Raw genomic sequence first — 27,263 nt, forward strand, 5'->3', positions numbered from 1 at the left:
GATTAATGTTCGTGTTTACTTCATCTTTTATATTGACATTTAGAGTAATCATTTAAGTGTCCTCGAAAGGTTTACATAAATAATGACAAGATTTTGGACTTAATTCATTGAAAGATAGATAAATGCAAAATAGAAAATCATGGAAAAAGCCATCAAATATCTTACTGTTTCTGTTTGTTTGTTTGTTTGTTTCTTTTTCTTTTTACTAATCAGTGTGATGGAGTACAAATAGATTTAATAAACATCTCCCTGGAAGGAATTGCTATTTTGAATATACCAAGCATGCATGGTGGATCCAATCTTTGGGGAGAGTCTAAGAAAAGACGAAGCCATCGCCGCATAGAGAAAAAAGGGTCTGACAAAAGGACCACACTCACAGATGCGAAAGAATTGAAGTTTGCAAGTCAGGGTAAGTATTCTCACATTTAATTGTGTTAACTTGTTTCTTTATTTGCTTTCAAAGTCTACTTTAAAAGAGTTTTCCGTTGCACCATGGTCTATATATTTATGCAGTTATATTTTTCATAGTATCAGATATGTATGTGCGATTAAATTATATCATATTCTAAAATTGAATATAATGTGGCTATATTTTGGGGTTTTTTTCCCCCTTAATTCTCCCTTCTCAGATTTCATTCTGTTTATCCTCCTTCCCAAAGAAAACTGAATATGGGTGGGTATTTAGTGGATAACACTATATAATATATTGCACATTAGGTTCTGAAATGTGATCATCTTGGTCAGGGTGTTTGAGTTGTTGTAACAAGGGCCTTGTTAAGGCTTTTCTGATGTTGTGTTGCAAGATTTTTTATTCTTGGCTGGGACATCAAAGCTATCTTACATTAAGCTGTTGTTCTAAGTACTGTGTAGAATGACATGTTTAAATGCCCCATAAGATATTTTGGTTGTCTGCGGATATTCTTCCAGAAATTTTGTAACAGTAATGAGGAGACCTGGGAAACAGATCCAAAAATACTAGCAAAATGGGAGAGAATACCTATGGATCAGAATTTTTAATTGCATTGTAATGTAGGTCACACACTTGGGCATGACAATCAAGTATTATTGATAGATTTTTATAGATAAAGATATCAATGACTGTATTCTAACAGTCATGCCCCAATAATTTATGTATATTTCTTTTACTTTTCAGAATCTACCTAATTAATACTATTGATGACATTCAGATAGCCAAGAAAGCATCTTGGCCAGCTCAGTGTAGCCAAGAAAAAGTATGGAGAGGTTGACCCCCTTATGGGCCCAAGAAAATAAATAAATATACTTTAAAAAATAAATAAAATGTGAAGATGATTGATAGGCTTGATAGTGGTAGGAAACCGCTTTATCTTTCAGTATCTTCTGTGTCTTCAGGTATCTGATGCAAGTTCTCAAAGCTAACAGTTACTTCTGTCACATGGAATATAGTGATCATGAGGGTGACAAAGATAGACAGAAAAAGTATTAGTTATTATTCTCTTGAAAGAAGTGCTTATTACAACGTGTCAATGACAGGAGCTTTTGAAGCCCCTTAAATATATAGGTGATCTTAAAGAGGTAAATTCTAAAGAGTCATATAATTTAGTACAAGCAAATTTATACCAACTTAATTAAAATGCTTCATACTCAGAATGAATATAACTATAATGGAGAAAAATGGGTTTTTTAAAGGGGAAATATGTAGAAGAAAGAGTACGTTTGTGCCATATGGATTTTTAAATGAAGAGAATTACATATTATTATTTCCTAGGAGTTATTGACATTAATATTATATTTATGTTTAAATGTAAGGTTAATAGCTTTCTAAGAAGATTAGTAAAACATAGTAATATAGTCCATATAATTAAAAAAAGAGCTTTATACATATCTATAACAATTTCCAGTTTTTTATGTGGTAACTACTTGCTAATACCTGGCATGTCCTTTGCATGTTGATATTCTATATATAAATCTGACTTACTCTCCATGTTCAGCTGCCAGGTGTGTTCACCTGTTGAGGTATTGAAGTTGCTAGGACTTACAATTATGCTGAACAAGGAGGGTGTCTATACAACCCCTGTGGAGCTTTCTGCAGGCTTGCTTTTGCTAGCGTCACTCATGACTCTCTGTAGGCTTTTTTTCAGTAATAACACATTTTAAATAAAGCACAGACAGGTCAGCCAGAAGTGTCATACACTGTCATTGCCTATAACTGTATAAAAAGACCTCTCTTCCTGTTCTGTCTTCTTACTTAATGTTGTGGAACTAGTAGGACTAAGTCTCCAAAAATTTGGTAAAGGAGAAAGTGGGAACCTGTAGGGTTTGTGACAGGAATACACTTTTTCTCAATACAAAGTTAGGGAAAAAGAGTAGAAATCAGAGTTCGTGGAGGTCATTGTATGATCAGAAGTATGTTTATATCTGATTTGATTCAACTCTTTGTTCCCTCTTTTGAAGCGGATGGTGCTTGTAATTTGAGTGTAGTTTTATTTCAAGATAAGGACAATTTCATCACTAAAAATGACCTTATCAGCTGAATATTAAAAAATAGATTATAATATATTATGTACATAATATATATAATATATTAATATGTAATATAATATATTAACCAGTATTCCCTTTTTATTAATTTTATGTAGTTTTTTTTCATATTAAAGCATTTGGCCAAAGAATAACCAGAAGTATCTCAAAATGCTTCTAAGATTTGATTGCAAATTTATTCTCTTAACCCGTAAATGTTATACTTACTAGTCAAGAAGTGAAATTTACTACTTACAATACCTGCATAGATCCTCTTCCTAAATAGTACATATTTCTGTCATTTGATTCTGTCTTCAATATCTTGACATAAAAAGGATAGTATTAAATGTAAGAGTCAATCAGTACTTTAAATCTAAATATATTTTCAAATTTACATAAAATGATTATAGGTATTGACTTTAGAATGAATTATGAAAAATACAGTTCTTGTTCAACATGTTTCTTTAGCCCAGACTCATGTTAATATTTTTCACTCTTAGAAAATATGTAAATAAAGCAATAAAAGACTTTATAATACAATTTCCTTTTCAGGAGGTACTTTCTTAAAATATTAACAAACAACTTTTCTGATATGCCACTGCAAAAAATTTGAAGTTCAAACTAAATTTTTACCATAATAAAGTGGATGCTTATTTCCATAAACTTTAGAAAGCATTTGGTTGGGGACAGAGTCGGGGAAACATGCATAACTAGATTCTTATAATAAAGATAAATTATTTTATTTAGTAGAAGCATTTAAATTAAGAAATAAGTTTACAGGGTTTTTGTTTTTTTGTTTTTTGTAACTTAAATATATGTCATAGACCAAAGGTACGTGATCAGGTTTTAGAGCATTAAATCCTCATCTATATTACGCTGTACATAATCTGTGTTTGTATGTGTACTCTGGGTTTTTTTTTTTTTCAATTTATAATTTTAACCTCAATTTTATTTTTGAAATAAATCCATTTGAGCAAAAATAGGGTAAAAACCAAAACTGAATAATAATGCAGGAGGTATTTGAATAAGGCAAAGACTGTGAAGGGGGACAAGAAAGAGTAAAGTTTAGAAAGTAACACCAAGCTGATGTGACAGCTCTCAACACTTCCTCTCATACAGCCTTAACCTTGAACATTTATTGTGAACATGCCTTTTCTTCTTCATTCTCTTGCATACAATTTATTGTATATCAGCTCCCCAAGAACAAGCTTTTCTGTAGACTTTATGCTGCCCATGCTTCTCCCCATCCCAAATTGACGTTTGTGTCCTGTGCTAGGGAAGACTAAAACTTCTAAGGATTCTTCTTAGTAGCCAGAGAGATGATGCATCTGACTGACTATCAGGGAATCTCTCTACATCAAATGACTTTGTTATTATTTTGTCTTTTGAAAACTTGGAGGTAGTAAGAAGAGGAAAAGGCAGTCAAAGCCAGATTTATCAAAGAGAATAAATGAGCTGATATCTGCGAAAACTTGACAAAGCTTGAATTTCTTTTGCCTCTGAAGATAAATAACGTTATTGGCTCTTCTGTCTCTGTCTTTACAATGGGGATGGTAAATTCTGGAAGAGTTGAGATTCATCTCCCTGCTCTATACGTTGTATTACCTGGATAAGGATACAAATAGCACTTAAACAGTAAGACCCTGACTTTCTATGCCTTGTAGAAGTTGCACTTCTTTGAAAGTTGATTGTAAGAACATTTGTTATCCATTATTATCAATTTTTCTAGACATCTCTATGGGTTATTTGGGGTAATTTAGAAGGCAATGTTTTAAGTTCTCTAAATATAAACTGCAACATTCATTTTAGAACTGTAGATGATGTATTTGGCATTCAAACACCGGCAAGCAGAACAATTTCCAAGCATTTAAATTCAGTGATTAAATCAATTATATTTAGAAACAAGAAAATGATTTCATGCTGCATTATTATACCTGGATCTTAAAATTGTTGAAAAAAGATTATGGCACTTGAGATGTTACATTTCACAAAAATATATGTCATATACTAATACCATGATAGTTTTATTGGTTGAAAATAGATCCAAACATTTGCTATCCAGTAACCTTTAAGGAGATGTCTCGAATGAGTTCTTCAGTGTATGTTTTCAAGCTATCTCCTTTGAAAATTTCCAGCAGTGGCTAATGTAAATAATATCACATACTTAATAAAACTATCTAAATATCAAAGTTTCTGTTTGCAGTTAAATATTGAATCATACACCTGGATGTCTTAATGTGATAGTTCTCTATTTTTGCAAAAGGCATACTTTTTAAGTGTAAGACAGTTATAAAGAATTAAGGGATACAAAATGTATTTCTTTCTTTTTTTTTTTTTTAAAGATTTTTATTTATTTATTTGACAGAGAGAGATCACAAGTAGGCTTAGAGGCAGGCAGAGAGAGAGGAAGGGAAGCAGGCTCCCTGCTGAGCAGAGAGCCCGATGTGGGACTTGATCCCAGGACCCTGAGATCATGACCTGAGCCTAAGGCAGTGGCTTAACCCACTGAGCCACCCAGGTGCCCCAAAATGTATTTCTTATATGTAACAGTAGATAATGCATTTTTGAAATATAAGGCAATGTACTCTTGTCTTTGGCCTACCTGAAACAATCATGAAATTCATGGCATTATATTTGTCATGGCACTATAAGACTACAGAGAAACTGCTAGCCTCCTAAAAATTTGGAAATCGGAAACCATAACTATGCGTAAATTATTATTCATGGATGATTGAAACATCAGATGGCAGTCTTTAGAACTAGCATCACTGATCTTTTTCCCATGTTCAAAAGTCAGATTTTCAAAATCTGACAAGCAGGATTCTAGAAACAAAGTCTGACATGTAGTATAATTCTGGAACTTAGAGTAAAATTGGTAAGTCCACAAAATCATTTCGATATAAACAGACAAGTAATCATTTAAACAGTACAGTGGTATTTTCTAATACATAAATGAGATCATTGCCAATAAGGGTTTATTCTGGAAAATAGATTGAAATAGGAAAATGGAGAAAATACAAATAATAGGAGGTAGGAAAAGGCAGAACAAGGAGTAACTTGCTTCTACCTAATGAATCTGGAAAAACTTGAAACAAATTAGATTTTGTAGCAGTTGCATTTTGAAAAATATATGAGCTGGCAGTCAATCTAGTGAATGCAAAAGAAGGAAAGGGGATTTGTTTATTTGAGGTTTTAAATCAAAGCTCAGCTGTTACCTTCTCTGACTTCTGAGGCTGAATACCTTCTTTATTTTCAAATGCTAATGCTATTCTGATACCCGTCTACATTTCTAGCTATTGATTTTAATTGCAACTTCAGAGAAAGATGGAAAATATAAATGCTCTAATGGGTCATTTTCTCTACAATGTTGATGTCTAATATCAGTGATAAAAGGACCATCTTACTTGTTTCTGTGACATAGTATCCAATCCTGAGTCTTTTGAAAGTAATAGCAGGTCATCTACTCAGGCTAAGGTTGCATTATAATTCTAAGTAAATTTAACTTGTGCAGTGGTGGAAATAAAAAATATATTTCCAAGTTAAATAAATATTGACTGATTATATAAGCCTCAACTAATTAAATAATACTTGTAGAGTTTGCTTTCAGATTAGTGACATGAAGTTCCCATATGTGATGCCATTCTTAAAAGTTTCCCAAATATCAAGTTCTACAGTAACCTTGCCAGTTGACAATGGTAATTTAAAGCCCATGTAATAGATGTGCCCCAGGGAACTTAAAATAATTTTCTTATAATCAAGATATATGGCACTAAGGGTGAATTTTTAAAGAATAGTAAACATGAAAGTACTATCAAAAAGATATAAAACCTTCCACAAAAATTGTTAAACATGGGTCATGGTTCCTTTTTTTCCCCTGTTGGCATTAAAAATCATGTTTTCTTTTAAATCAAGATACAAAATAATAACCAAGAAAAACTAATCTCATTGAGAACGAAATTTCAATTGCACCATCTTATGGAATGACACCTTATGTAAGGACTTCAAGTCATACAGGAGAGATATTAGACCTGTATGTTGCGTTTCTTATAAGTATTTTTTTTTCTACTTCCTTTAATGGATATGAGGAAACCACAAAAATCTATCAACTGGTTCTCCTTGCATTCATTCCTTTAACTACCAAAGAGTGGCATGGGGTCCTGTTAGGGAGGAAAGAGACCTTTTTCTTGAAAAGAGCCAAATTCTACCACTTACTTAATTATCTTTGATCTGTATGAATTTGAGTTAACCAAAGCCAATCACCACTGGATTTCCATTGCCATGAATTTACATAGATCATCATTTTCTCCATTCTGGGTAATTATTCTTCTGGCTTAATAAAAATAGTTCTATTCTGCTTTTGGTGAACTGTGGATTTATAAACTTAAGGGTTTTTTTTTGGTGTCTATTTTAGGCAGTGTCTATTGGCTGCTGTACAATTAAAACTATTAATCAGAGTAAGGTAAAAATTGAGGCCTAAATGTTATAAGGTGACAGTCATTTGAAATAAGACTAATAATCTCCGTAGATAAACATGTCTAATTTAAATGAGCTCTAGGGAGTTTTTTTAGAAAGTTCAAATGCCTGATGAATGCTGCACTGTTATTCTAATTATATTGTAATATGGCATAAAATAACAATCTCATTTCATCCTTTTATTTACAAAGCTGCCCCCATTGTCATTATATTTTACCTGTTAAAGCTCTGAAAGATTGCTCCTCGTTGAGAGATTCATTAAAAGAGAATAATTATATTATATTTCACAGATTGGCTGAAAGAAAATGTATCTTTGAACAATTTCATTTCCCTGAACAGTTGTTCATTTCAAGGTGGAAGACAGGTCTATTAAGTACCTTCCCCCCCTTTTAAACATGTCAAAGCTAACCATTAATACTGAAATTAGTAATTTGGTTCTGATTTAATGAAAGAATCAGCTGCTATTTGTAGAACTCAGTTTCTATGGCTGAGAAAAACATAGTGTCTTCAAAATATTGAATAACAAAATATATTTAAGCATCTTTTTATGCACAATGACTTAAATTCATGTCTTTACTGTTAGTTAAGGCTCTTAGCCTTAGCATACTGACTTTTTTCCTTACTGATGATGCTTGAGAATATGTACTTCTCCATCCAAAAAACTACATAAGGCTTTTCTAAGTATGTGGCATTCAAATTTTCAGAGTATCTTGTTAGATGAATAGTAAGAGATAGAAAATCAACCAATATAATGAACATTCAGTTTTAAAATTTACTGCATGAAAGGCTCATGGGATTTGTGATTAAATGTCTTTTCAAAATGAAAAAGAGAGTCATGTACACAAAAATGTGACTTCAAAAAAAATTAGGTTTGACCCAGGTCACTTCGTATTTAAACATTTCGGTGTTGTGCGAAAAGCTGTTCATGGTCATATGCAAGTAAATACCTTAACTCTTAATCTTAACACTCTATAGTAAATAATTAAGCAGTAATGAAATAATATATTCATCATTGATGGTTTTGCCAAGCTTTGCATACTTGCTTATAAGCACTTTCTTCCCTGAGAGTCCTTACATGATAGTCTTCTTAACACTGCTCTGCCAGCCCACGAAAATAGAAGTACTGGGAGATCTAGTGCGCAGCGTGGGAAGCCAGGAAAGGAGTCAACCCATCTTTCACCCAGGATAAAAGTATAAAAAGTGTTATTTGATTTTTAAAAGACAGTAATTGTATCACATTTAAATGCCGATTTTAAACGTGTGTAGGATTTGAAGAGCTCTTAAGATACAAAATGCATTAACTGTATCATTTTAGAAGGGTGTAACTAAACTATGCTAATACATTAGCATTGCTGTTTTGAGTCAGAGGTTGAGGCTGAGGTTTTGCACATTTTGTAGTTAGCTGTTATTTCTAAATTCTTCATTAATGTGTTTTCTGGTGTTTTATTAATGAAACATTTCTTCTAAAGGAAGTCTATAAGGTCTTTATCTTGCCTTATTAAAATAGATCCGTTTAGATCTCTGTTGCATTTTTTGCTTTTCATTTTTGCTATTTGGCTTCCGAATATTTTACATGTTACCTTTGTAAACTTTTCATTCAGATATTCATATTCATACAGAAGTCAGCAATTAGAAAGGAACTGTAGTAGTTGATTTCATTCTTGAAGAAGGGAATGAGTATAGTATGGTAGATTTATGATAGAACCTAAAATTTAACTTTCTTTGCAAATCAAGAAACTATTCAGTTATTCAAGGTATTGCAAAATAAAATAAACACATTAGTTTAGGCAGAAAAGTTGAATTAAACTAAAAAGCAATCTGACACTTTAAATCTCTCATGAAGGTTTAATAAATCAAGGTATTTATTAGCGAGTACTCACAGAAAATGCCTTTATCAGGTGTTATGACACAGTCTGTGTGTGTAAGTGCACATGTGTCTGTGTGGTGTGTATATGTGTGCATATATACTGAATTCATTTATGGGGAAAGAATAATGGGCATGCAGATTACAAAATGATGCATGGTAGAAAAACATCAGTTGAACACAAATTATTTTGGAAGTTCTTGTCAGAAAACTAGGGAACCAAATAAAGCATCGTTTTAAGAGGAAAATAGGTTTTATTTTTGTTTTAATAGCAGAAGAGACAGTGATAGTATAAAATATTCTCTAAACATTTTCTGAGGGTAGTACAAAACATTATCTCAAGAGAAGAGGAGGATGAAAATAGGTAGAGGGGAATTTCCTTTTTTTTTTTTTTTTTTTTTTTTTTTTTGTTTTGGTCTTCCTTTCCTTTTCTTTTACTACATGTCATCCTTGGAGAATAATGCACTCTTCAGATTTCATCATTCCTGTTCCTCGGTATGAGAACTCCCACCCTAGAATGATCCTCCCCAGTAGCTAAACAACTTACTCCCTCGATTGGCCCCTATAGCAAATTTATACCTACTCATGGATCAGAAAACAGTAGCTTCTGAAGAAGTGTAAGACAATTTTCTGACACTGTAATTACTTTGCGTGTATGATAAATTTTTTTTGTGTTTTTAAAATTGAGATGACACTTGACATACAGTATTGTGTAAGTTAAAATTATACCACTTGTTGATTTGACACACTTATATAGTGCAGTATTATTACCACTGTTGAGTTAGCTAACACCTCTGTCACATTAAATAATTAAGATCCAATATTAGCAACTTTGATGGTTGTAGGACATACTATTTACTATGCTTTAGTGATTTTTCTTTCTCTGTCTTCCTATGATAAAAAAAAAAAGTTATATTCCATGAGAAGAAAAGAAACGAATTAATATCAGGGCAGTTGTTGGTCTTACACAGAATTCTCATCTTCATCTAGGCTGTCTTCTTTCTATTTTCTTTTCAAGTCAGCAGCCTCTGAAAGGAAAAACTTTTGACATAGACATTGAAAGCCAGTGATCTTCTGGAGGCTGGCCTTAGTTTCTAGCTTTCAATTCAATAAGTGCATGGCTATCACAAGTTCTTTGGTTAAAAAGGCAGGGGGGAGGATAAATTCATGAACTCAGACCAGTTAATAACTGGTCCAGTCTGTTTCCTAACCTTTATAAATGAAGATAATCATACCTGATTTTTTTTTTTTTTACCTTATAGAGTGACTTGCACATTTCAATATATTTCAAATAATTTACTATAGAAATGTAAGATGGCCTTATTATTACTTCATCAACTTAAAAATATGCACAAGACTATCCCTAGAATTAGTGTGAAGTACTTGTAACCTTTGGCCAGCATTTGTGAGAGAGGAAGCAAAGGTTAAGAGGTCATCCTCCACCTGTGGAACCAGTAACCTTTCTAAGAATGAATCATACCCCCACAAAATTATAAATAAATAGGATCTTTATTTCAGATCATGACCAGTGTTTCCTTTTCTGAAAAACTACATTACGAATAAGCAGTGGCATTTTCAATTCTTGAAATCTTTAAATGAGATCTGTTGAGAGATAAGATACTGACTGCATTCTGAGCCACCTTTGAGTTAAAAGTTATTTATCATACCTTCCCAAGAAAGACACAATTCCTCTTAGAATGTTTATACTAATAGAAGTTGATTAAAATACAGTTGACTCTTCACAGGTATTAGAATGAATGAAATATTTAACTGATGCTTTTCAGGTTAGTTTCTTCCTGTCTACTCATTTGTTACTTTTTCCTCCTGGTGAATCATGGAATACATTGTTTACTTTCTGCATTCCCTTTGCTTGTACATCTTTCATCTCTCTTTCTTACAAAGGTTGTAAAATTGTGGTGGCCCTAGTCCTGATTCTTGGGAGCTTCATAAGCCAATTGCCCCTGACCACTTCCCACTAATTTTGCATCAAAGACCAAGTCACCTTAGCAACCAGTCCAGATTGTGCTTGCCACTCTTAAATTTCTGTTTCCCTCTTGGCAGTATAGAGCATTACTTGTGATTCACCATGATGTTTATCAGAGCCCTTTCTAAAGTAGGCTGTCTTGGAAAGCACAAGCTGCCTAACAAATTAATGGCCTTGTGAGGTGCTGCCTGCTGGGGTGAAAATAAATTGTAGAGGAGCACAGGGGACAGGTAATGGGCCCTAGCGAGACTGCAAAACTCTATTCAAACTGGCACTGACTGTGTGCCAATAGACATGGCGTTAACTGTCAACAAGGTCTATGGCCCTTGAAGATAGACTCCATAAGAAGGGAAAGTTGAAGGAGTTTTATGATTTTGTTTCAAGTTGAGTGCATCCTGCTTTTGAACAACTCTTCTGAGGCGGCAAAGATGCAGACTTAATGGCAAGTAATTCACAATTCTCAGGGACGCCTTTGCATGGTTTCAAGACTGAATTTTTATTTTATTGTTCTTGCATGTGTTGTTTTATTGTTGATGGTAATGTTGATGCTACTACTTATAAATTAAAAAGGAAAAAATCTCACAGTTAAAGTATGGGATAACTAGCTTCTCATAAAATGTAGAAAATATAATCATTGTTCATATTCTTTTGCCATCAGAGAATAAGTTTCAGTTTCTCAAATGTCCTTGCCTGCCCCTCCTAGACAAGCTACAGTAGATTATGTGTTTGAGAATAATATGTCCCTTCAAGAAGTGATTCTCTATTGTTCTGTTTCTATTGTTGCCAGTGTCATATCTTAAATCTAGCACTATCTCTTTGTAAACTCTTTATATATATATATATATATATATATATATATATATATATATAAAATATGCATCTAATTCATAAATGATCAATGAATAAACACATCATGCTTTATTAACACTTTTTTTTTCCACTCAGCGATTTTTTTTATTTTAATTTAATTTTTTTTCAGTGTTCCAAAATTCATTTTTTATGTACCACACCCAGTGCTCCATGGAAAATGTGCCCAATTTTCTCGACTAACTGATGGTTTCTGTCTTCATTCAGAATTGTATGGGAAGGGCAAAACTTTAAAGATAGAACAAAATGTTGCCTAGCTCTTAAACTGAGTAAATTGATTACCCTCATTTTAAGAGTTTTTTTTTTTTTTTTTCCCTAAGGATAGTAGATAGGGGATTTTAAACCATTTCACAGTGTGCTATGTATATTTAATGGACAGATAACAAAGACCAATTATGTTAAGACTGAAATGTCAACATACACATCAGTCATTCATTCAGTAGCTTAGTATGTATGCAGCCAATCTGCCTGCGATTGCTTTCCTCACTCCCTCCACTCTAGTCCAATTGGCCTTTTTGTTGCTAATCAAATACACCAAGCATGATACAACCTCAGAGTCTTTCTGGTGATATTCCCTGTCTTTGGAATGTTTTTACCTCAAATCTTCACATAGTTTCACATGGCTTCTCCCTTGCTTCTTTCAGGTAACTGTAAAAAAAAATGCTTTCCTGGGAGAGACTTTCCCTGACCATTTTTCTAAAATACCATGAGTTCCCTCCCATCCCTTAATCCCTCTCACAAGCCCTACTTCTGAGTTCTATTGCTATGAATAAGTTCTGCTTTTTTTGAATTTTATATAAACAGAAAAATATAGCATATATTCATTTATATCTGGCTTCTTTAATTTCATATTCTCATTACTTCGTAGTATCCATTATATGAGTATACAGTTGTTGTGGTGGTGGTGGTGTTGTTGTTTTCTCCCTCATGGAGCTATTATAAATTCTACCACTGTGAACATTTTTGTACAGGTCCTTGGATGTGTATCTGTATTTCTTCTGGGTATAGACTGAGGAAGGAAAGTTTCTGGGTCATGGTATATATGTATGTCCAATTTCCTTAGATACTGCTTAAAAGTTGTACAGATTTACACTCCAACCAGTGGTATACCAGGCTTCTCCAGACATTCCATATCCTCAGCAACCTGTGGATGATGAGTCTTTTAAATTTAGCCATGCTAGTTTATTGTGTTTTAAATACACATGCTACTGAAGGCTAACATTGTGGCATACCATTTTATGTGACCAGGTTATTGGCTATCCTCTTTTTTGAAAAGTCAAAATACTTTGCCTTTTTATTTAAATTGGCTCTGCCCCTATCTATTCATCTAACTATCTGTATTTGAAAGAACTAGATTCTTTATTGGCTCTGGGGGTTGCAACTATATTTTCCTACTTTGGCTTGCCTATTTATTTTATTTACTGTTAATGGCATCTTTTGAAAATCACATCTTAATTTTATTCCAGTCCAGTGCATCAATTTATTTCTTTTTGATAATTTTTTTTAAATCTGTGTTTAGTTTTTCTTTTAAATTTAACATCTTTTTATTATTCGTAAGATGCTTTGTTTAACTTCAACTTTTGTTGTTCTTTTTTTAAAGATTTTATTTATTAGTTAGAGAGAGCGACAGAGTAGAAGCAGAGGGAATGGGAGATAGAGGAGAAGCAAACTCCCCACTGAGCAAGGAGCCTGGTGTGGGACTCCATTTCAGGACCCTGACCCTGAGATCATGACCTGAGCCAAAGGCAGACACTTAACTGCCTGAGCCACCCAGGCATCCTAACTTCAACTTTTAAATGAAATTGATTTCTGAGCGTGGTTTAAGATCCAGGCAAGGAATGTTATTTGTCAGATCATTCAATTAACACAGCACTGATTACTAAAAAAGTTCCTACCCCACTTATAACTGGTAACATAATCTCCATTCACATGTCCATTTGTGTGTTGATTTATTTCTGGATTCTCTATTCCACACAAAAGTTAGGTAAACTTTTTCTGTAATGTCAGGTAGTAAATATTTTAAGCTTTAGAGTCATAAGTTGTCTATTGTACCCATACTACTCTGTCACATTAGCACAAAAGTAATCAGAGACAATACCTAAATGGCTGTGTTCCAATAAAACTTTATTTACAAAAGCAGGCAGCAGGCCAGATTTGGCCCAAGGCTACAGTTTGCTGAAACAGTTCAACACTATTGGTCTATTTATCAATCCTTATTCTCATCCGCACTGTTCTAATTTATGTTTTATTCTTCAGAAACATATCCTTTACATTTTTCTGACACATTTTAGAATCAGCTTGTTCATTTCTTTCCTCTAAAAAAAAATAAATAAATAACTGCAGAGATTTTGATTGGAAATGAATCAGTGATTTAGGGAAAACTGACATCTTTATGGTTTGTGTTTTTCAGTTCAGAACATAGTATATCTTTGTATTTATTTAGGTCTTTCTTAATTTCTCATGATATTGGTTTAAAATTTTCTGTGAAGTGTCTTATGCCTAGATATTTGATATTTTTGCATGATATTCTAGATATTATATTTTCCAACATTTACTTTTTAATTGTCTTTTGTTGTCATACAGATACAAAACTTTCTAAAAACCAGTCATCAGTGGATTTTAAAAAGATGTAATCGTGTCATAGATAAGTGATGAAAGATTTATTTTTCTTTTCTATTCTTACACTGTGTCATCATTTTCCTTTTTCTTATTTCCCTAGTTAATATTTCCAATACAGTGCTGAATACAAGTGGTGATAGTGGACATTCGTAGGTAGGAGGGTAGATTTCAATATTTCAATATTTCACCGTTCATCTGATGTTTCCCATGTATTTCCATGTATTTTATAGATATACTTTAGCAGACTAAAGATTTCTTAAATTTACTTTCTTAAGTTTACCAAGTTTCTATTATAAATGAATGTTGAGTTTTACCAAATTCTCATTTTATATCTGTTGAGAGAACCATACAAATTTTCTTTTCCATTCTGTGAATGTGGTGAATTAGGTTGCTTAGTATTTATTTATTTATTTATTTATAAATTTTAAGGCAACTATGTGTTCCTTACATAAATCTAACTTGGCATTATATATTACCTTCCTTACACAGCACTGGATTGAATTTACTAATAGATTGAAATTAATAATAGATTTAGAATTTTTACATTGATGTTCATACGAAATGTCAGCAATTATTTTTCTTCCAGCATCATCAATAGGTTTGGTTAACAAGGTTAACTAAGGTTATTATGCTGGGTTCAAAATACTACAATCCTATGTTTTCTCTGAAGCCATTTACACTCAAGGTTTTCTTTTTGGGAAGGTTTAAAAAACCAGTTATTTAAAATATATGTTTAACACTGTGTGAAATGTCAGTTATTTAAAAAGTATATTTAACATGGTGTAAATTTCCATATTTTCTCTTGTTTCACTTTTGGGAAGCATTGTTTTTCTAGGAATGTATGTTATGCACATTTTCAAACCTCTTGCCATAAAATTCTTCCTGCTATCTTCTTATTCTCTCCTTAAAATCCATATTATATTTATTGTTACAGCTTTTTATTACTTCTCTCTGTACTGTTTTTCTTCCTCCTATTTTCTTTGGTTTTAGTTTGCTCTTTTTCTAACTTCTTGAGTTAGATACTTAGCTCATTGACTTTAGCTATTTTTTCTTTTTAAGTATGTGCATTGATGGTTTGCATTACCTTCTAAACTTGCCTTGCCTTTAGTGCAAGCCCTTGGGTACTGATACTGTTTTAGTAATGTTCTATTTTCTTATTGCAATTTGACTTATTTTTTGAACCATGAATTGCCAAGTACCACATTGCTTTATTTCTAATAGTTTGGATAACTTTTTGCTGTTTGTCATTGATTTCTAGCTAGAAATTTCTGTGGTCAGAAATGGCTGTAAGTAATTTCACTCTCTCAAAATGTGATAAGGCTTTCTTAATAGTCCAGCATGTGATCAATCAGTATTTATTGTCACTGTGCTCACCAAAGCCTTTTTAGCTATATTGATTTTGATCGGTTATGGATGAAGGTATTTTGTCATTATGATTGTGTCTTAACATATTTTTCTTTATACTTCTGTCGCTTTTTGTTATATAGCATTATGACAATGCTATGTTTTAGGTGCATATATGTTTCAGACATGCATACTTAGAATAGTTGTTTTTTGTTGGTATAATCCTTTTATCATTATGATATATCCCTCTTTATCTATAGTAAACTTTCTTGTTAAGACTACTTTATCTTATCTTAGTATAACAAGACTGCCTTTATTTGATTATCCTTGCATTATAAATCCTTTTCTATCCTTTATTATTATATCCTTTATTCTGTCCTTTATCTTTTATTATTGTTTTTTATATCATGTTAAGGTTTGTCTCTTAAAACCATTGTATGGGGCGCCTGGGTGGCTCAGTGGGTTAAGCCGCTGCCTTCTGCTCAGGTCATGATCTCAGGGTCCTGGGATCTAGCCCCGCATGGGGCTCTCTGCTCTGCAGCTCTGCAGGGAGCCTGCTTCCCTCTCTCTCTCTGCCTGCCTCTCCATCTACTTGTGATTTCTCTCTGTCAAATAAATAAATAAAATCTTTAAAAAAAAAATAAATTAAAAAAAAAAAACATTGTATGGTTAGGTTTGCTTTTCCATCAAGACTGACAGTATTCAAGACTGACTGAAGTATTTAGTCCATTCATATTTAATAAAATCATTGTTGTATCTACTGTCTTTTAATATTTTTAAAATTTTTTCTTATCTCTAAAAAATAAAAAATTAAAAAAAAAGAAATACTTAAAAAGTTTTTTTTTCTTATCTCTTGTTACTTTTCCTTTTATTTCATCTACTTTTGGATTAAAACACTATTTGAATTATTCCATTTTCCTCTTTCCTTAATTATACATTCTTTGGCAACATTGAGATCTTTGATTTATAGAAGTCTAAACTATATGAGTATTTTTTTTTACCATCACCGGACTTGTATTATAATTTTGTCACATTTAATTATTCTTATATAATAAAACATTTATTATCAATCTCTGTGTACTTTTATCAACGTATTTCCTGGAATTCAGTTTAGGTTGGATTCCTTGGACACTGTAAGAGAGAGTTTCATACAGTAAGTTTATTGGGGAAGAGTTTCAGAAGTGACACTGTCAAGGAATGAGGAAATCAAGTTTGGGAAAGTAGAGAAGCAGATCCACAAAGGCATTGCCGCTAAGGCCTCAAGGTGATCCTCCTGGACTTGGGACAACTCTAAAGAGTTGTCAAGATGAGTCAAGATGATTGGGTTTTTGCATATTTTCTTCTTATTTTCTCTTTCTTCCATCCCACTCCACCCCCTGCTGTGATGATGTACTCTTAAGAACACCTTTTTCTACTTACAAGTGTTTAATTTTGTATTAAAATTCAGTCACACCGATAGGACTTCCAGGCATTAAAATGATGAGTTGAGTGAAGGGAGGGGAGGAGAGGTCAGGTATATTTTTAGTATTTATTTAGTTTCAAACACTGTGCTAGGTGTTAGCTTTCCTATGAGATAGGCATATCCATCTTCATCATAAGGACTTCAGATTAAATTTAAGTTTAAAAGGAAATATATCAATTATGTAGGATATAAGATGCTAGAGCAATGAGGCCCCCAAATTATAGGATTCCTACAGATTAGAAGTTTATTTCTCTCTCACGTAACTATCCATAAATAGGCAGTTTAGGATTAGTAAGTGGCTCTGTCATCTTCAAGATGATGCTTCCATTTCTGAGTCCAAGATAGCTGCTCCCTCTGCTGCCACTGTGTTTGCATGCCAGACAGCAAAGTCAGGGAAAGGCAAGGTGACCTTTTCTTTTAATTGCATAATCCAGAAGAGATACCCATCATTTTGCTCATGTCCCTAAAATAGCAAAGATTTTAAATAGTATGGACGTTTATTTCTCTTTCATGCAATAGTCTGAAGTCATGCAACAGTCTGACACTCCACAGTGTCAGGAACCCCATTTCTTCTTGTTATTCCATTATCCTCCAGTGTTTGCCATCTTTTACATGGCAGAAGGTAGAAGAACCACCTGGGTTCACATGTCAGCCAACAGAACTAGAAGAAAGGAGGAGAGGGCACCTCTTTTCTTGTCGTGACTGTAATCCTAGAATGTTCTTAGTACTTCTGCTCTTATCCCATTGGCCAGAATTTGGTTACATGGTCAAAACTGGCTGCATAAGAAGCTAGAAACTGTGCCTAGCTAAAAGACTCTCTGTCCCAGGAAGCCATTGTAAGGATTTATGCAAGGCAGTGAAACAATCTAATTTTTCAGAAGTTAATGTGGATGCTAAAGAGAAGTAGATTCAGAAGAGTAGGCACAAGAGTAGAAGCAGAAAAACCTGAGAGATAAAGGCAGCTTGGTTTAGGGTGGTAGCAGCGGAGGTGGTGAGAAATAACTGATTCAAGATATATTTTGAAATCTGCTTTCACAAATCCTCAGCAGAATTTTCTGAGGTGTTTTTTGTGAACTGTGACAAAAAAGGAGGAATTGAGGATCTCTGGATGAATGGCTTCTTTAGGTCATTCAGGGTTCAGCTCGAATGCTGAAGTTGTCCTTGATCTACTGCTTTGTGGCAATCACACTCTCCCATCATTCTGGTTTTTCTTCCTAGAACATACTTCTAGCTGAACTTACCTTGTTTGGTCTTCTGTTTGCTTAATTATTTTCTGCTTCCTCCTACTAAAAGTTATGCTCCAGAGAGTAGAAATTTTGTCTGTCTTGTTCATTATTGTTGGCATATAGAACAATACTGGCACATAGTAGCCAATATTTATTTAATATTTTTTGAATGAATGAATAAGTTAAAATAGATAGTAGGTATTTCTGGAGATGAAAATAGAATTTAAAAAATTAAAGGGTATAATAAGAAAAATGATGGAAGTCAGAAATCCATACATTGAAAAAGAGTCTACAGTGTTATTTTAAAATAATTAAACATTGACCACTGTTGTTCTAATTTTGCACAATTGTTATTCTAAAGTTTACAGTCTATAATTGCCCTAGTAGGCAATTATAGTAGAAGGTCAGGTTACTTTAAAAGAAGAGACAATCAGGCTAATCTGAAACCTCCTGGTAGCCAGATAGATAGCAGCAACAATAAAAATAAAGTAAAATAAAAATAAAAATAAATAGAAAATTATAAATAATAAGCAGGCCCAGAGACTTAAAGGAGAAAGGGCTTGACTCAAGAATTTTAAAAATATACTGTCATTCAAATATGAAGAAATCTGGGAATATATCACCCATAGCTGTCTTATGGTATGAAAAGTTATTAGTGGAGTCACTGAGCATGATTAGAATGAAATACTTATGAAAAGAGTGATGTTCAGGCATTAAGGATAATTGGCAAGCACTAAAGTATATTAAACAAAATAAAGTGAACTTTTAATAGTTGTGGTTATGAAATCTAATGTGAGTATGAGAATTCTTGAAAGAAAAGCTACATGATGTAAAATAGTAATACTGTGGATCACCTAAATATCATACATATTATTTCCTGCCCCCATTGTGTATCATTACTGTCTGGCCTCCTCTGATGATCATACCAGTCATCTCTGCCAGCATGGTCTTAGCTTCTGGTCTCTCAGTTGACAAGAATTAACAGACCCTCCAGATACTGAAATGACTAAGTAGCAGCCAATGCTTAAGGTTCAAAGGGACTGTTACTGTATCTCTTGGTGGAAATATTTTTCTCCTTGGATCTCTAGTCCTGTAGAGCTTAAAGCTGCAGGGATGGGATGTATAAATTTCCCATATGGGTTGGTAGGAGTGATGGTAAATAAGAGAACTTGTACTTCCTTTCTTTGGTTTCCGGATCTGTGCATTCTCCTTACTGGGAACAAAGTAATGATTATTGATTTAGGTGTCTGAAGGGGGGCACCTCACCCTTGTTGTGCATCAGCTCCTGATTGGTACCTTGGCTGACTCCTTAAGAGGGATTTCACTCCTCTATCATTTCAGCATTTTCTTGGTGTTGTGGTAACTAACTGGACTAGAAAATTCTGTGATCATATACCTTCTCTACTTCCTTTGCTGAAAGAGTAATCTCTTGGCCAAAACAATATTGTGTAGTTTTCCCCTTATTAAATAATTGGATTATTCTATCTATCTGGTTATATTGTGGAGAAAGCTCTGGGGTAGGTGTTAATCTATGATACAGAGATCTTTAGATACTGTTCCCATTCCTTTAAATCCATGCACTAGGACTTTCTTTGAAACATGCTGTCCAGATATACGTAAGTCCTTGTATTTTTTCACCTTAGGCTACTCTTCTTTTCATATGAAGGAAGAGCAGACATGTTTTGCAGAGCTCTGCTCATTAGGAGAATTTTCTTTTGCTGCCATCCCTGAGAAGCCCTGTAATAGAATAGCACCCATTTTTGATGCACATAAACATAACAGGGCAAACCATTTATGAACTACGCTTAGATTTTTTTGCTTTTCCAATATCCAGTCATTAGAGTTGTAGGTGGGAGCTGAAGGAGAGTTGCCCATCCAACATTGGTGAGGATCAGGGCTGCCTTCTCATGCACATTTTGTGCTTCTCTCCCAACTCACATCTTACTTCCATCTTACAATGGATTTTTTAAGCGTACGGCTTGTCAGGTCCTTCTAAAAGCAATTAGGACAGGTTAGGAGAGTTAATAGACCCCCAACCTAAGACTCTACGTGTTGCTGACTCTATGTTCCACATGCATCTAAACTTATTTTGCTTCTCCTTTCTTAAAGGAATAGAAATGAATGCATCTTCATTTCAAAGGCTGTGCATCTCATACCATCTTATATGGCTCCAGAAAAAATACCACATCTAATATAGCAAATGCAGTTGGGGTTACTATTTGGCAAAGTTTACAGTTATCCAGTCATATGCCACAATCCATCCATTTTTTAGTAGCTGCTAGACTGGTGTTATAAATAGGATATACCATACACTATCCCCTCTGCCTTTTTTAAATCATTATGGGTGGCAAGTATGGATAGCTCTTAAACAGGACAAGAAGCCAATATGAAGAATCTGCCAATCACCAAGGATATACAATCTTGAGCGATCTTGAAAAAGTCCAGCTGGTCAATCTGTGAACTGCCATGAGCCAATTGCAGGCAAACCCTTTATTATCTGGCTCCCATATATCTTCATTTCACTGGGGGATTGTTGGAGCAATTTGTGTCTCAAGAGTCTCAGTTTTAGTTTTGACTCTGAATTCAAGAGTCCTTAAGAAGTTCTGGATGTTCTCCTTTATTTCATGCATAATCCACTTGAGTAAATGACCTAAGGTCCCTTTGGAAAGGGCTGGGAAATTGCTGCTTCATACTCTCATAGTATAACTGGGTCCTCTTCTTAGAGATCTGCTTTAGTCTTTAATCACGAGTCTTAAAAGTCTGAGAATCAGCTCAGGTCTAGAAACAGGGCAAAAGAAGGTGTCTTAGGATGGGAAGAGAGGGGAGAGATAAGGGAAACCTGCCCTTGAATTCCATTCTGAATTATTTTCATTATATAAGTTAAGCAACCTTCTTGGTGGATGCCCATCTATATTTCTATTTATTTGCTCTTTTTCTTAAAGTTTAGGTCCCATGTTTACTGCTTCTGTCTTCCTGTTCTTTGCAAGAATCACACTAATTTTTCTCCTGGACATTAAGTGCCACCTTTTGCTATTTGTTATTTAGAGATACTGTCATTCCCATTTTTATCACGGATCCCAGTTCTGTAATATCATCTCTTGTGCTGCCTACAGAAGTAGCTACTACTGAGCTTCTCACTAATACTGCTGTCCCTCCTCATAGAATACCCTTACTCTTTGGTAAGTGGAGTGTTCCATGGTCTGTCTTATAAATTATAGCTAGCTGGGTGTGTTTCTAGCCTTACATATATATTTTTTCTGAGGCATACTTAGTACACCGAGTCTTTTGATCCTTTTCTCCTTCATCTTCTATGGCAGTTCTGGAATTTCTGCCTCACTTAGCATGGGTAATAAATTTTCCAAGCTTCTTAGCAGTTATTAACACTATCTCTCGGGGTATATGGTGAAGTTTTAAATCCTATATCACAGAAGAGTGCTCCATATCAATTAACTACTGTATCAAAATGTATATTCTGTCATCTGTTGTTGAGGATCCTTAGCATCTACGCTAGGCATCATCTCCCGGCAGATCCTTTTTTTCTTTTTTAAGATTTTATTTATGTATTTATTTGAAAGAGAAAGAGAATGAGAGAGTGAGCATGAGAGGGGGAAGGTCAGAGGGAAAAGCAGACTCCCTGCTGATGAAGTCCCAGAACCTAAGTCAGGTTCGGTGGGGTGAGGTTCGGAGCTGATGACTAAAGAAAGAATTCTTAAGACATCTTTGGTGCAAAATGGTGGTTTATTAAAGCACGGGGACAGGACCCGTGGGCAGGAAGAGCTGTGGCTGCCCCGGGTTGTTAGGAGTGGTTGGTTATATACACAGGAGTTGGGTAGGTGAGGACAAAGGGGTGTTCAGAAGGGCTATTGGGGCAAAGAATACTATCAGGATATTGAAGGCTTAGTTGCTATCAAGTAAAGACAATTGGAAGTCTGGTGGAATGTTACATTCCTGCTATCAAGCATCCTTGTTAATGAGATTTAGGTTTAGAAGAAATTTAACTTTATTTACTTTTCCTTCTACTTCCACCTCCTTCGGTTTTTATGGAGGGGAGGGTAATATTAGGCTTGAGGAACTGAGTTCTGTGTCTTTGGAAATTGGGCTATTGATAAGGTAACTTCTTTGTTGTAATCTCAAGGACATTTGCAAACCAAGGGAGACTCCTGTTTTGCAGGATTGGGATCTCAGCAAGTTAACTATTTATCATTTTATGGCAGTCAAGGGTGCCTGAGGAATGCTACACCTATGGAGGGGAGCGGATGAAGGGGGGGGTGGTGCAAGGCGCCAGCTCTTGCTTTGTCCTCAGCCAGCCTCCTGCTCCCTCATCACTGCCAAGCAGGGAGCTGGATGCGGGACTCGATCCCAGGACTCTGCGATCATAACCTGAGCTCAAGGCAGAGGCTTATCCAACTGAACCCCCTCAGGAGCCCTCCCAGGAGATCCTTTAGCTACATCAGTGGTACCTCTTCTTACTTAATGGGCCCATAGCATCCCTGTCCTGGTTAACTGGTATTTGACTTTGAATATTTGTCTGATTGTTAGGGAAGCAATGGCAGTAAATACTGCCAAAAAGCAAAGATTATCTGTGAGAAATCTACCTCTTTTTAGGTTTCTCTAGGATCTTCAAGACTAGGTAGAGAGGGTACCATCTTATAAGTAGAGGGATTGGGTCATTTCTGCAGGCCCAGAGAAAATCTAGGAAATTTTACTTCTGAGTTGCATCTATCCAGATATCCACTTACCACTATTTTAACTCTCAGGGTTCTGATCTTAGAATAGGAGACCAGACTTCTCTGAAATCTGCTGCTTTTATCATTAAGTACCTGACCTGGTCTTTTGTTCTTCTTGTTCTCTAGCTGCAGAAGATTAGATTTCCTTAAATCTTACAAAAGAAGCCCTCTGGCTTCCACTTTTTGCGTAGAATTGGTGATTACTCAGTGTTGTATTTGCTTTCCAATAGAGCTATTTAAAAAAAAAGAACCTCAAATTGTATTGAAAATCTGTTATGTGGTAGCCCCTGAAAATACACAGTGACCAAAAGAGATAGTGCTCTGCTTCTACCTGATTATTTCCTTTAATCCTAACAACAATCCTCCAAGGGAAGTAATATTTTGCCAATTTTAAGCTGACAAAAACCCAGAGCATTTATCTCAAAGAGTAGAACATAACATCAAGACTGTTAGAGACCTACTTGTGGAACTGAGGGAAACATGTCCCATGTTTCTGCTGTTTTTGATAGACAAGACTTCATTCTACTCTAGCACAATCTTCCAACAGCTTTCGTACCTTAAGCTTCTGACCACATTTAATAGTCCCCAGGCCCTCTCTCATGACCCTAATGTAGCCCATACATTTCCCCTCCATGTAAGACTTATGGTTTCACATTTGTTTCTAGATGCACATGATACCTTTTTAACTGATGCTTGTTGCCTGCAGCTAATTCTGTACCATCACCTGGTCATACCACATGTTAAAGCAGATGCTTATGCCTCAATATTACTTCCCTTGTGGTTATAAGATTTGGCAAAGGTATTTGTTATTAAAAGAGAAATTATATTTAATTTGGCTATTCTTGTGAGCATATATTTTTGTACTTTAAATAGTATTTTAATATTAGATATAATTTAGAAGAAAGTATAGGTCATATAATTTAGTAAACATTAGTAAAGAAATCTAAGTTAATAATATGAAAGTTATTTTATCTAAATATCCTCATTGCATCAATATAAGTTGTGTTTGCTTAAATCTACCAACATTACTGTTACTCATATTAACTACTGATTTTGAGGTTTTTATCCACAGATTAGCTCACTTATAAGTTAGAATTCAATAAGATACATGGGAAAGATTTTTATTTTATTTGTACATATATTACCATTTCTTTATCCTAAGAAAGTTCTAGCTTTCTTTTCCTGTCTTTATATATAGCCGCCAACTGCTCATCTTTCATTTAAAACATCCTCCAGTCTTTAACCTTTACCGTTATTTGACTATTCAATTAATATTCCCAGTCATACATTAGAAATATGTTAAAACTAGAATTAAATGTCTTAAATGAAAGCTTATAACACCACATCATTTTCTATAGAAGACTTTAATTAATTGAAGTCTGAAAATATTAAATGACAAGTATTTTTTTATACTATCAAAAGTCTCCTATTTTAGAAATTAGAGGTATAGCTTGAGATAGTGATAATAGTTGTTGATATTAGATTCCTATTATACTTCAAACACAAAATTAAGCATATTACTCAATTATATATCTACTTTTCCACTAATATTACTGTAATAGTATAATGTACCAAGCAATGTGATAGATTCAAATAGAAAGAAGGTAGAAAAGAAAATTAAACTGCTAATATTGTAAGTATAGTCACTGCTATGATAGGGAAGTACCAGTGACAGAAATACATACTAGGAACACCAAGTCTTGTTGAGGACATTTTGCTTAACTTTTCATTTTTAACTTTAACATTTTTCTAACTTGCTTGTTAGAAAATACATGAGATCAAGTTGAGATTTGAAGAATGAGAATGAATTGGGTGTACAGAGAGAGCGGGGGGGGGGGGGGATATGCATATTTTTCCAGGTCTGGTAGGACAAGAGGACACACTGATATTCAGAGGCATCTTACTATGAAATCACAATGGGTTTAGCTAATCACTGACCTGAATACTTGGGTTTTGTTGCTTTCTTTCCTACCTAACAGTGAACACCATGAAGGCAAGGCATGTATCTGTTTTATTTCCTCTTGTATTCCCAGGTCTGAACTTGGTTTCTGGTACACCATGGTACCCTGATGCTTACTTGTGAAAAAAACAAATGGTCAACTAAAAAGCCTGAGGACAAACTGTGCATATCACAGGGAGATGCTAATGCTAATCATTACAAAACCAACCTATTTCAGTGGGGAAACTGACTCAACTTTTATAACTGTGCTCAAACTCACAAAGTGGGTATACAGTGAAGTAAAAGTAAGAACCAAAGCCAGTGTGGTTTCCAATATATATGATGACTCTTTTTTTTTTCTTTTCTTTTTCTTCACCCCACTCTGTTTCCCAGGAAATTTATGACAACTCTTGAAAGAAAAACCACAGGCCTAGTTCTGAAGGAGAGAAAGGATCAGGGAACATTTTATTCTGTTCTCTAATCTGTCAACTGAGCTATTCACACATTCTGAGATAAGACATCACTAATGAAGGCCCAGGTGTGAGCACAGAATAACCATTTAATGGCTAATATTCTACCAATGCCTATATTATTGTTACTAATATTGGCCAAAAACAAACAAAAAAAAAGTGTTCAAATCCCAGCTCAACTTTTGTAGCATTAATTAGCAACTCCTTCTTAGACATCAGCTGTTGAATCATTAATCCCTCCACTAACTTCTCTGCTTTTCCCCTAATATACTTTGTTTTATTACTGTCTTGCTTATTTCATTTTAGTTTTATACATTATTATTAAGCCTTTTGTCTATTCCAATCTATTTAACTTCATTATCTTGCTTTACTTACAATATCCATTTCCATCTGTCTATCTGTCTATCCATCTATCTATCTATCTATCTATCTATCATCTATTGAGACTCAGTGTCCCTGGGATGAAACTGAATGATTCCAAATAAGGTAACTGTTTATCAAGAATTTTAACTGTTTTAGAATTAATTTAAAAATCCTACTTAGAACTATCAATCAGCTGAAAGCAAGAGAGAGAGAGAAAGGGAAAGGGGGAGGAAGGAAAGAAGGAAGGAAGGGAGAAATTTATATTTCAGACCAACTAGATGAATAAATTTAATCTTCAAAATTAAGGTCTAAACTATGTCTCACCTATTTTTTAACCCTTGGAAGTTCATCTTTGCTAGTTTCGTGCAAACTGACATAAATCATTTAGGTAAAAGTTTTAACTATAGATCTTTGGAAAAACAGCCAAGCACCCTAGCAGTCTTAGTCATCTCATCTATTAAGAGTTGTTCAGACTGGGACAAATACTGTAGAATTTTCTGCTTCCTAATGTTTTTCTTATAAAACAAGAAACCTGAAAAGACCACAGTGATTACCATTGTAAGGTCCTTGGAAAATCAATCTGAAACCTAACTGCCATAGATTAGATCTCTATGAATATCATCAGAAATGAGGTAAGATGCGTACCTGGGTGGCCCAGTCAGTTGAACACCTGACTCTTGATTTTGGCTGAGGTTATCGTGTCAGTGTCATGGGATCAAGCCCTGTGTGGGGCTTTGTGCTGGGCGTGGAGCCTGTTTGAGATTCTCTCTCTCTCTCCTTTTATCTCTGCCTCTCTCTCCCACTCTCCCTTTTTCTAAATAAAACAAGACAAAAAAAGAAATGAGATTAAAAGATGACAATAACAATAAAAAACCTAACCCCCCCAAAAAAACAAATCAAAACTTCTCGAGTACATTAAGTTAACTAATAAATAATAATGTCTAACCAAAAAAGGAAAGAAGGAAGGAAGGGAGGAATGAAGGAAAGAAGGAAGGAAAAATCTCAAATGGTATTTTTATGAGTTATGTATGTAATTTCAATGGAAAGTCATAGATAAGATAGTAATAAACTGTAAACTTCAAAACTGGAGGCTGCCCCTATCATTGAAATAATTTTACATTACCCAAAATAGTCAGAATTAATAATATAAATCCCTTAATGGGTTTCATTAAGGTTAAAATAGGCCTACCATGTCATAAATGGACAATTTTTTTACTTTACTGAGAAGTTGAAAAATTTCACAAAATTTCAATTCAAATTCACAGAATATTGAAATAGACATTTTATTTTATTTTATTTTTTAAAGATTTTATTTATTTATTTGACAGACAGAAATCACAAGTAGGCAGAGAGAGAGAGAGGAAGAAGCAGGCTCCCCAATGAGCAGAGAGCCCAATTCAGGGCTCGATCCCAGGACCCTGAGACC

The 27,263-nt window shown here is 34.3% G+C and overlaps 1 protein-coding gene across 1 annotated transcript in view; it reads left to right on the forward strand.

The window, feature by feature from the left end:
* LOC309845276 (diacylglycerol kinase beta-like) overlaps window positions 1-27,263 on the forward strand; it is a 267,396-nt gene that overhangs the window by 83,585 nt on the left and 156,548 nt on the right. Inside the window, exon 3 of the mRNA XM_082693029.1 lies at window positions 214-409. Coding sequence (XP_082549155.1) covers window positions 214-409 — 196 coding nt within the window. The remainder of the gene's footprint in view (window positions 1-213; window positions 410-27,263) is intronic.

This window comes from Mustela nivalis (assembly GCF_964662115.1).
Source record: "Mustela nivalis genome assembly, chromosome: 12".
In the NCBI taxonomy this organism is placed as follows: Eukaryota; Metazoa; Chordata; class Mammalia; order Carnivora; family Mustelidae; genus Mustela; species Mustela nivalis.